The 12,767-nt window shown below is 33.5% G+C and overlaps 1 protein-coding gene across 2 annotated transcripts in view; it reads right to left on the reverse strand.

Moving 5' to 3' along the window:
* The window catches only part of USP53 (ubiquitin specific peptidase 53), a 42,983-nt gene that overhangs the window by 3,886 nt on the left and 26,330 nt on the right, over positions 1–12,767 (reverse strand). For both annotated transcript variants that reach the window (XM_032292440.1, XM_032292439.1), the window contains 2 exons: positions 11,455–11,531; positions 315–408 (listed from right to left, as the gene is read on the reverse strand). In XM_032292440.1, the coding sequence (XP_032148331.1) occupies positions 315–408; positions 11,455–11,531 (171 nt within the window). The remainder of the gene's footprint in view (positions 1–314; positions 409–11,454; positions 11,532–12,767) is intronic.

The following is a 12,767-nucleotide window of genomic DNA, read 5'->3' on the forward strand; positions in this document are numbered from 1 at the left end:
TAGGTAGATGGAGCTACAATCAAATCTCAGCTCAGTTGTTTTGGTCACATTACTTAATCTAAGCTTCAAATTTTCTCTTGTAAAATACCACCTACCTCATAAGAATGCTGTGAGCATTGAAACAGATAATCAGGTGCTGTACCTGGTACTTTGTACACTTTCTCCTTAGATCCACATTCTATTAATGATTCCCAATAAGAAAGGCATCCTAATACTGTAGACCCATTGCTTTCAAAGTAATAATAAATATTTATGCCCTTCTGATAAACAATGTGCCTATAATACATGTACTTAGGGAAAAAAATTATGGTTACCTTATCAAATGATTTTTTATTTGTAAATGTGATTCTGGGTAGAACTCATGAGATTTATAGCCTGCTTCCAAGTTCTTGAGTTCTTTTCTAAAGCCTAGGGTGGTGTGGGGTGGGGAGGAGAGATGAGGAAAACAAAATTATTTAAATTATCTTATAGAATTTATTTCATTTATATTTTTATATTTACATAGTTTTCTATAAACAGGTAATTCTCTTCCAATTAAAAAAGTGAATAAGACAACTCAAAATAACTGTTCTTTTTTGAATACTTTATACAAAATTTCTTCATTTTATCATCACTTGAGGGTGTCATCAATGACAGAATAGTGCTGTTCCTGCTTGGTGATGCAGATCTGTGTATATGTTTCCCCTATTACATGAGATAAGATCTTTACTGACAAAGTGTTACGGTGAAAAAAATCCACATTTGAAGACTGCTGGCTTGAGTTGAAGTTTGGACTCACTAATTATGGGTAGGTAAACAAGCCTCTTAACTTCTTAAAATCTCAGTTTTCATTTATATAATGGGATAATGATAGTCCATTTTACCTACCTCATGGGAATATTAGGAACTTAAACTGAATTAAAATTGGTAGGAGGTTATTATGACAGCATATAAAATACACGACTACTAATTAGCTACCATTTATTGACTGCTTACTCAAGTTGTGAAAAGTGGGTATTTCATTTAATCTTTACAATAACTTTATAAAGAACACTATCATCTTGATGTTAGAGATGAGAAAACAGTGGCTTAGAAAGGTTAAGTAACTTACCTAAGGTTATATAACCATATATATCTATAACCTTGGTTATATATATCTCTATATATCTATATATCACATATTCTGTGATATATATGCCTATATATATATATATGTATGTATACAGAACTCCATCTGTCTGACTCAAAAGTCTGTGCTCTTAACCATGATCCCATATTGCCGCCTTATAATTGATACTTAATTTGATCCCCTGGTTTTGACATTTAATAGGCACCAAATAGTTTTTTAATTTAATTTTAATGAAGTCTTATGAAAAAACTAATTTACAGTGTGACTTTTGTTACTTCCAACTATCTTCATATTTCTAAGCCTGTTACATAAGATTTCTGACACCAAATTAACCATTTTCTCTCTCTCTTTTTAATTATAGCTAGCTATTGATTAGGGCCTAAAGGCCAATGTGGCACCACATAACATATAGCAGATCTATTTCCCTCTGAACAACAATTCTAGGAGAATTCACTGGAGAGCCTTTAACAATATTAATGTTCAGAGTAAAGCATTATCTACATTTGGATTTCTCTCTACAAAATATGACCTTAACTAAAACAGCTCTAATAAAAATGACTATTGCCCTCTAAACTTTAATACAACTAAAAGAAATTGATGTCCAGACTACAGATAAAGTAGGCCCAACTGAACAAACAAAACCCTGAAAACTAAAAACTATTTTAAAGGTTAGAGACGAAGAAAAGGGAACTAAGACATTTGGATTTATACAAAAGTTTACCTAAGACTATCTAAGTTTTTGATTCCCCCTTATGGGAAAGCAAGTGCTTTATAGCTAAGGACCTGAAAGTCTACAGGGAGCTTTTTCCTTTACTAAGGCACAAGGGGCCTGGGACACCAATATACTGATAGAAGAGTCACAAGCACCAACATATCGACAAAGCACAAAAGTATCTTTAATTACTTTGTGAACAACGTCATCTTATGATGAACACCTGCTTATGTTAGAAATGAGAAGTAGGAAATTGTATAAAGTTATCTTGGTTATCACCACAATAATGATAGCTACAGTTTATGGAATACCCAATATGTACCAAGTCTTAAGATTATTCTAGCTTAGCAATTCTCGAAGTGTGGGCTTGGAACCCTGGAGGTTCCCAAGACAATTTCAGGGGGTCTATGAAGTCAAACTATTTTCATGATAATATTAGGATGTCATTTTTCTTTCTGACTATGATGCCATTTACACTGATGGTACAAAAACAATAATGGATAAAACTGCTGGCATAATTCAAGGCAACAACTAAAATGTACTAACTATATTTTTCATTGCCATACACTTTGTGTTTTTTTTTTAAAGCCAGTTTCATTTAAAGAATGCTTGAAGCAGTAACAATTATTTTATTAATTTGCATGTCTTGTTATTATTCTATGTGAGGAAATGGGAAGTATACATAAAGCATTTTCGCTGTGGTAATACCAAACATGACAGCTGTTTCAAGAAAAAGCATTTATAGGATTGTTTGAGTTGTCAGCTGAATTTAGCTGGTTTTTCACAGAACACCACTTTCACCTGAAAAGATGACAAACTTTGGTTATTCAGACTTGGGTACTGGCAGACATTTTCTTGAAAATAATGAACCTGTCATTTCACGGAAAATAACTGGCAATATTTATTACTGGTGATAAAATTCAGGCTTTGAAATGAAAGTAAGAATTTTGGAAAATTTGTATCCATCACCATGAGTTTTGCAACTAATACTTATAAAGGCTTCCTGTTAGTATCTATGGTAATACTAACAAAAATAGTTTTTAGAAAGATATTAATGAAATGTATCAACAGTTGGAAGCCTACATAACTTAGCAAACCAATATTTTTTAAATGACTATACATGAATGTTATAAAATCATGCATGTGTAAAATATCCATTCAAAGTACAAGACAGACTAATGCATTTTAATGTAATGGAGGATGAAAAGTTAAATACTGTGGTTTCAGATTTCACACTACATTAAAGAAACTACTACTTGGTATTAGTGTAGTGTCAAAGAAGAATATCCACAATTTTTGGAAAGGCTATTAAAATATTACCATTTTCAACTGTATTATCTGCATGTAAATGGATGTTCTTCATACATGAAAACACAACAGTCTGAATGCAAAAACAAGAATCCAGCCATCTTATATGAAGCCAGGCATTAACTGAGATTTGAAAGCATAAAACAATGCCATTCATCTCACTAAATTTTTGTTTTCAATAATTTTCATTTTAAAATGTTATTTGTGTTAGCATGTATTGGGTTTATTATTCTCTAAATGAATAAATATTTTTAAAGTTTCAGATTTAGTGTCTAATCTAGCAAATGTTGATAGACATAACCTATAGAAACAAAAGCTCTTTGAGGTCATACATCCTTTAAGATTATAAAGATATCTGAGGCCCAAAAGTTTGAAAACTACTGTTCTAGGTGATAATAGTTGTCTTTTAAAACATCAGTCACAACTGTTCTGTGAAACAATTCCCCTTTTTACACTTGAGGAAACTGAGGCTCAGGGAAGTTAAGTGACCTAACCAATATTCTACATATCTGGTAAGTAGGAGCATTTAAACCAATCCAGGGTTCACACCAAAGCTAGTGCTTTTCCTACTATACTAGGTCATTAATATACAAAGTCATTACACTAAACCTCCTTCTGATGAAATTAGGCCACTAGTATGAACATCAAATAACATGCTGATGCTCATAGAAGATACCAAAATATATGGCATTAGCATGAACTGTCAATTAATTGTCTACACTTCTGTAACATTTCTAGTAAGTTTTTCTGCATTCTCCTATAGTTTTAGTTGACATTTTCATCTTGTTCATTTATCTCATTTTGCTCTCATTCTCCTGCTTATACTTTACAGTACACCAAATCTATGAACACTGCAAAGAAAACAAATCAAAGTTATTAAAGCAGTAACTTTATTTTTTAAACAATAAGCGTTCTTTATCTTAGATACTTTTTAGGTATTGCCCTAAAGGGGAAAAAGAATCTATATTTGATTATGATCAGGTTCTGCAAGTTAAATCTTGGAAGCAATTTCCAAGAAAGAGTCATGTAAGTCATGTAATATATATGAGAATTTAATACCCTCTATGCCAATGTTGCTTATATAGTAAATAATAAAACTTAAGATGGTTGAATGAGAGGAATTATAAGCCTGGCACTCATTTAAGATTTAACACTTCCACTAAATTGCAGTAAGCCCTCTGATTATATATGTGCCTTTAAAAAAAAAATTTCCCCAGAAGTTAGCACAGTATCTAGCACACAAAGACATTCAAACGAAGGTCTGCAGAATAAACAACTGCCTCAAAAACAGTTTTACTTCTTTTAAGTCACCTCTACTCTGCCTATCATGTTCCCAACTCAGTGGTGCAGGACAAGTTAAGTATGAATTGAGACAAATCTTATTTTTCCCTCCCACCTGTCTCAAGTCTATAAGCACCATGCTCATAAAACTTTTAAACAGCAGTAAAATTTATCCCAGAGTCTCTCTAGAAGGAATATATTATTTTTCATGCTTAAGAAAAATACTGTGGATAAACCAGATACTGCCAGAGGCTCAAAAATTTTGCCAAAAATCACTGTGGGTAAACAAGATACTGCCACAGGCTCAAAAACTTTTTCATTCTTTTCAACAGCTATTTTATGATTAAAAATAGATGTGACAAATAATAAGATGTCAAAAATAACCTCAATAATTTGTCAACGTTTAAAGCTTAATCGTTAAGTTGAAACTGTAATTTGCTACTCAGTGTGATTTTTAACTTCATGTTTATTTCACTTATTAGCCAATTCATAATTTCAAGTTTAACATTCACAAACAATAAAAAAGTCGTTCTTAAATAATTCTTTAATTTTATGAATTATTCATACAATGGGCAGCAGGAGGCAGCAGAGATTTATGAACATGTTTGAAATTTTAATATCACTGTGGCAGGCATTCAACCAAGTGGTCTGACTTCAAAATTCCAACTAACTTAAAAATAGATATGTTATTTTTCTCTTCTGCTGACATAGACATCCATGTGTCTTTATGAGGAATTTTGGCTCTAGGTTATTCACGAATCTAAGATAGTCCAATTTTGACAACTGACACAGGAAAAACCCTCAGTATCACGGCAAGAAACTTTAATAATGCCAATTTTGATTCTGTATGCAAAAAGAAAACCCAAAACATAGTATTCAAGAAATCAAAATATATATTCCATCTGAAAAAAATGACCTACATTTAAAATACACGTGTGTGTGTGTATCTCTCTCTCTCTCTCTCTCTCTCTCCATATATATATATCCATATATATCCATATATATACAGAGAGAGAGAGAGAGAGAGAGAGAGAGATATTGAGAGAGAGAGAGAGCTATATATATATATAGATATATATATATATATATAGAGAGAGAGAGAGAGAGAGAGAGAGCTACATATATAAAAAGTTATATAGAGAGCAATATATAAATATATATATATATAGAGAGAGAGAGAGAAAGAGAGAGAGAGCAATAAAACCAAACTGCTGGCACAATGTAATCTTCACTCTTGTATAATGAGATTTCAGAAAATAATGGTAATATTACATTTACAAACCCTAAACATTCAAGAGCAACAATCTAATCAACAACTGAATTTATAATAAAAATATATTTGAACAAAATCTGAATATTTTAGAAAAATCAGCAAACTTTAACTAGATGAATATTTATGGCTAAATTTACCATATACTAAAAGGAGTAGAAAGATACTTTAATACGTAATAATCTATGCTATCTGAAACCTAAATTTTGGGATTTTACAAAATAAAAAACCAGGAGTCAATAATTTCTTTTCTCACTGGGATTATAATTTAAATGAAAAGCAAATATTGCCAATTTGCTACAAAGTAAATTTCAAACTCAAAAGTTTAGTTTTAAAAAAGTACATAGGTAGCTATTTGGTGATGCTGGGTAGGCCACAGAAAGAGAAGAGATTATGTGTTTCCAGTTTATGAAATTCTTAGAGAAAAAATGTTTAATGTACATAGAAAAAAAATTGGCTGACAAAAGTACTTCTTTCTCTAAATATACTTTCTAATGTATTTATTTTAAATGAACAAACACTGCAGTTTGCCAAAAACAGCTTAGAGTAAATTTTATTTTATTTTATTTTTGAGATGGAGTCTTGCTCTGTAGCCAGGCTGGAGTGCAGTGGCACAATCTTGGCCCACTGCAGCCTTCACCTCCTGGGTTCAAGCAATTCTCCTGCCTCAGCCTCCCAAGTAGCTGGGACTACAGGCATGCGCCACCACGCCCAGCTAATTTTTGTATTCTTAGTAGAGGGTTTGTGATCTGCCCACCTCGGCCTCCTGAAGTCCTGGGATTACAAGAGTGAGCCAGCATGCCTGGCCAGAGAAAATGATCAAACTTAAGTATATGTATAAACACTTCTGACAAAATTTTTCATTGACTAATTCTAGGATGTAACAACATTAAGGATAGTATATTTCAATTAAGAAAGTGGAGGTACAGATTATTTATATAATAAGAAATGAGGACTTAACAGATTTTTAAACCACTGATCAATTTCTTTGACTCTTATTTGTTATGTCCCAGATCAAGACTCAGCATTAACGAATCCTGACTTGTAGGAACAACTGAGATTAAGCCAAGTATTACAGACTTGAAAAGCAAATGACAAAAGTTCTTGAAAGACCTAGTAATTCCTTTGTTATCTGTTATGTATGATCTGTAAATATCTTAACCTACTATATACTTATCTCAGTAGATAACCATACCTCATAGAGAAAAGAAAGTCAATTAGATATAAACATTTCAACTGTTCTACCTAACACAAATACACATTAATCAATATCTGCTCCATTTTTCTCTTCTTCATCACAGAAAAGCTGCTATCCTTTTCATTGAAATCCTCTCTCTACCTTATTTCCTTCTGACTCTACCTTCCTCAAGGGTCTTCATCAATTACTGTATTGTTCTATTCTTCATGCCTTTCTCTCCCTCTATACATCATTAGTTCCTTATCTTTTGCAATATAAATACCAAGCATGTCCACTTGAAACAGACAAAACAAAACCCAAACTAAGCACTTACTTTCATTTTCTCCTCCAGGTATGCTATTCACAGCAAAGGGTTGGAAAGACAGACAAAAATTCATTTTTTTTACTTCTCTTGCTTCCTGTTATCATAACACAAGGTCATAGAGATTCTGATGATCAGAATCACATTGCTCTAAGGACTTTGCAATAGGTTTCCTCAGTTAATATGAAAAAGTATGTAATGCACTTTTACATATACATGAATGGTTATCAAATATACCATCTTTCCTGAGTTCTAATTGCCTAATAATGCTGTTTACCTAGATGATAAACTCAACAAATTAAAATATAAACTTGCCATCCTTCCACCTTCAAGATCTGTTCCTTCTTCCTATATTCCCCATTTTGCTAAATGGTAAATCTAGTTGTATACAACCCAAGTACATCTATCCCAGCTTCCCTTTCTCTCATTTGGTACATGTCACAAAAGCTAGCTAATTATCCTGCCCACATATGCTTATTGTCTCTCAAATCTTTCTTGATGCTGGTACCACCTTTGTTCACGCCCCAACTTTTCTCTTCTAGGCTATTACAGTAGTCATCTAATTTTTCTCCCACTGTCCCAAATTTACCCTCTTCACTACCACCACAGACTTTTCTAAAATGCAAATCACAGCATACCATTCTTGTTCTCTGGTGCCTCTCCATTTCCTCTATGATTAAAAAATAGCACAAACTTTCATTATAATTTGGCTTCTATCTATCCCTTTTGCCATTATCCCATGATTCCATGCATGCACTTCTGCCTTGCATATACCAAACTACTTGTGTTCTTCAAATATGTGATGCTTTCTCCTGACAATGTGTTTTAAACATTTCTTCTGTCTTGAAGGTAATTTAAGGCATGTGAAATCCCTATACTAGAATTCCATTTTTTAAAAGGGGGCTAAAACATTCCAAATGGCATTGTGGCAATTTAAACAATGTTTCCAAATATAACGGCTTTAGGCAGTGCAGAGATGGATTTTTGCAGCAGAATTCCTCATGACATAGGCAGACAAGCCTATATAATATCCCTATTAATGGAATTAAAAAAGCAGTAATAACAGTGGCATTATTATAGATTTTGGTCCTCTACCATTAAATATATTGGTATAGACTAATAGTAAAAATTGACAAAATGTCAAGAAAATATGAAAATAAGAAATTTCTAAGGCTCTTTAACTTCTAAGTCTTTTAGCTATTGATATAAAATGATCCTATAGGTCAATAATTTAAGTGTGCCCTCATTTTATAAATAAGAATAAGAATGAATGAAGAAAATCATATATAGTCACAGAATTATATTTAACTGTCCCTCATGGGGGGGAAAAAAACCCATGCACAGCAAGCTCTTAAGTTGGGAAAAAATTCCTGTATTACTTTTCCACATATTCTCAGTCTCAGACTGGAGGAAGGGAATACACAATACTACAAGGTACAACACAAACAGATGTTCTCAAGTTAAAGACTGGCTTAGAGAACCATGGTAGGCTTTGAAGTAGGGAAGTTTATGAAATCAGAAATAACTTTAAAATAGTATAATTTATTTAGTTAAATAAAGTGTGGGTTACACAAAATTACAATAAGATACCTATTAAAACAGAAAATAACAAGTGCTAGTAAGGCTATGGAGAGACTGGAGTCCTTATGTGCTGCTGGTGGGAATGTAAAATGGTACACCTGCTATAAAAATAGTATAGCAGTTCCTGAAAACATAAACATGTAAATACCACAGGACTAAGCAACTGCAATTTTGGGTATATATTCAAAAGACTTTAGGAACTCAAACAGACATTTGCACACTAATACTCATTGCAGCATTATTTAGCATATTGTAGCCAAAGGGTAGTGACAACCCACACGTCCACTTACAGATGAATGCATAAACAAGATGTGGTATATAATACAATGGAATGTTAGTCTTAAAAAGGAATGAGATTCTGATACATCTACAACATGGATGAACCTTGAAGTCATCATGCTAAGTGAGATAACCCACACACAAGAGGACAAATATTATGTGGTTCCACCTACATGAAATACCTAAAGTAGTCCAATTCATAGACACAAAAAGTAGAATGGTGATTGCCAAGGACTGGGAGGAGGGGAGAATGAGGAGTTGTTTAATGGGTAGAGAACTTCAGTTTGAGAAGATAAAAAAATTCTGGAGATGTATGGTAATAATGGTTGCACAACAATGTGAATATACTTAATGCCACTGAACTGTACACTTAAAAACCGTTAGAATGGTAAATTTGGTTATGTATATTTTACCACGAAAAAAGCATGTTTAAGTGCATCACATACACACTCTTTCATATTAAATGATGAAACCTACTGCAAAGTTCTTATAGCAATGTACTTTTGACCAACAAAATCTCTATTGTGTTTTGATAACTATCAGGAAGCAAGCATCATTTTGTAACAAGTACTGAACTTGCAGTTATTGTTCAATCTCACTGACTTTTGCTATGATTTCTGGCCAGCCCTTTACTGTTTCCTGTAATACTTGGTTACCAAACTTATCAGATTTTATCAGGCGAGACATTCTAATATGGGAAATGAAGGTTGTTTCCTTAATATAAGTGTTTCCTTCTGATAGTATACCATTTGAGGAAAACAAAATAATTTAAAATTTAATCACATTCTTTGTCTGCAAACTGACGAATAATCCCCAAAAAACCCTTAAGGATAATAAAGTCTAAAAAACTTTAAAATTTGCTGTTCATTGCTCTTTCATATTGGGAAAACTTACATCCCTTCTATTCCTCTGAGTTATAAGAGTTGAAAACATTGTCTTTGATTGCAACATAATAATCCCTTTACTAATCATCTTCCTTGACCTCTCTCCTCAAATTCTTCAGGTATATATTCCCAATAGCAATCCTGAATCCTGTATACATTCAAATGTCTAACTTTCTTTGCTTCTGGGCTATTATGTGCCAACAAATTGCCTATAATAATCCCACACCATTGCATAGTTACTGTTGCCAAACTGAACTTTTCCAGAAGACTGTTTAATCAGTCTTTCTATTTGTTCTTAACTACTGTGGCAATCATTAGAGTTGTTCATACATACTTCCATTCAATTCCAAGCACCTATAAAACTGTACTTTTCTACCTTCTTTGAAATCAGGCCTGGTTAGAAAACTAGCTCTGGCCAATTATATGGAAGTGGAAGTGCATGTGTCACTTCTGCTTTGAAGTTTTAAAACTTGGCAGGTGATTCTCCACACTGTATCTTCCTTTACCTCCTCCTCACCTATATCCCCTTAGCCTGGGGTCCTGAGTGACTCCTAAGAAGAGACTACACTGATCACCTCTGGACTTGTATTGTGAGCAAGAAACAAACGAGTTAACACCTTGAGATTTTGGAGCTACTACCATTGCATAATCTAAAAGCTACCTATCCCGATAGAGTTCCTCCTTTTCTCACAGCTTTTCCCATCCTTTAAAAGCCATCAAGTATGAATGCTCTCAACTTCCTTCATTACTCACAAACTTATCAGTAACAGGACCATTCTTACCTTCTTTACTCTTACCTCAGAGAAAAAATGGACCATTCTCTTTTTATGCCTATTTCCCATAGGCATAAAAGGTGGGAGATAAATAAAGTAAGAAACGCCAACAGTCCATAGACAAGTTTCTAAACTATCAGAACATGACATTTTTCTTGGCAAATATAGAAATATACCTTCTGTTAAGTAAAAGTAATGTGTTAACAAGCCACCATAGACAGATACTCCTGCCTATTTGAGTCCCAAATCCCATTTGTAAGGATCAGCATCAAAAGCAATGTGTTCAAGGGTCCCTAATGTGGACACTTAAAATGCAAACTGCTACTAAAAAAAAAAAAAAATTGAAAGACTTCATCATCTAAATCAAAAGAGGAAGCAATCTAACACTATCTGCAATATCAGAGACATAGCCAAACAGCACATTAAAAAAGACTGCAAGCTTCAAAAGCAATAGTTATCCAATCAAACAAAAAGTGAGATACAAAGATACAAAACCATTATTAACACTTTGTGAAGCCAATGTGGAAAGCATAGCATGCTTCCTTTTGTATGACAATATACATATAAAAAAGAATGCTGACTTCCTTCTTTCCACATTAAAACATATTAACAATAAAATTTATTGATATTTTAAGGTTATTTAAAAATAATTTTTATAGTAATATAGGAATTTTTTTCTTAGGTACATCATAATAGCAAACAATAAATTATTATGATTTATTTTTTACTGCAACCATTATATTCAAATAAGTTTTTTACCTTCTAAGTCATTTTGGTTCTGAAGGGAGGTACAGTCCCCATGTTCTTTATTTAGGTTGCTTGTCTTAAACTGGTCACTAGAAAATAAAATACACACTAAACACATCAGTTATTATGGCAGACCTTAATTTATTCTAAAAAAAGAAAACAACATTTGTTAAACAGTTATATGCCATGTGCTGCTCCAGGGCTTAATGTACATTATTTAATATACATCTCACAATACTTAAAAGTAGTTGTTATCTTCATTTTACAATATAAGATGAAGACTGTAAAAGTCAAATTAATTTGTCCAGTAATTAAAATCTCAGTCTATCTGGTTATAAAGTCCTGATCTTTCTACTATCCTGAGCTATTCCATTCCAAGAAGAATTATAAAATTACCCTGTCAAGTCTTTTTTTTTTTTGAGCCAGGACTTTTTGCCTTTTTGCCCAGAATGGAGTACAGTAGCCCAAACATGGTTCACTGTAGCCTTGACCTCCTGGGCTCAAACAATCCTCCCCCCTCAGCCTCCCAAGTAGCTGTGACCACAGGCACATGGCACCATACTTCGTTAACTTTTAAAAATTTTTTTGTAGAGACAAGATCTCACCATGTTGCTCAGGCTGGTCTGAAAGTCCTAGGCTCAAGCAATCCTCCTGCCTCAGCCTCCGAAAGTGCTATGATTACAGGCATGAGCTACCACACCTGGCCCTTTCCTTAAGTCTCTATTGAAACAAGTATTTTCATAAAACATGGGCAGTTGATTTTTGCAAATCTACCTTTTAATAACAAATGTGGTAAAATACCAGCTAATATCAAACACATTTTAGAAGGATTAAATAGTAATATAATAAATGTATTTAGAATTAAATGAGCACAAACTTAGTTATTTGGCTGATTTTTTTTTATATTTGCTAAAGAGAAAATATCTCTTCCATGAGACTGAGTTGTGACAGTAAAAATTAGCTTCAGCTCTGAGTTACAAATGTTAGAGATGAGATTATAAACATCACATAGATTGAAGAATTAAACAACAGAGCCAGACGCAGTGGCGTAGGCCTATAATCCCAGCACTTTTGGGAGATCAAGGCAGGCAGATCACCTGAGGTTGGGAGCTCGAGACCAGCCTGGCCAACATGGCAAAACCCCATCTCTACTAAAAATACAAAAATTAGCCAGGCATGGTAGTGTGTGCCTATAGTCCTAGCTACCTGGGAGGCTGAGGCTGGAGAAACACTTGAACCCAGGAGGCGGGGGTTGCAGTAAGCCATGATTGTGTCACTGCACTCCAGCCTGGACCACAGAGCGAGACTCCTTTCCCCCACCACCC

Source organism: Sapajus apella, unplaced genomic scaffold (genome assembly GCF_009761245.1).
Source record: "Sapajus apella isolate SASKATOON/1434 unplaced genomic scaffold, GSC_monkey_1.0 scaffold27, whole genome shotgun sequence".
In the NCBI taxonomy this organism is placed as follows: Eukaryota; Metazoa; Chordata; class Mammalia; order Primates; family Cebidae; genus Sapajus; species Sapajus apella.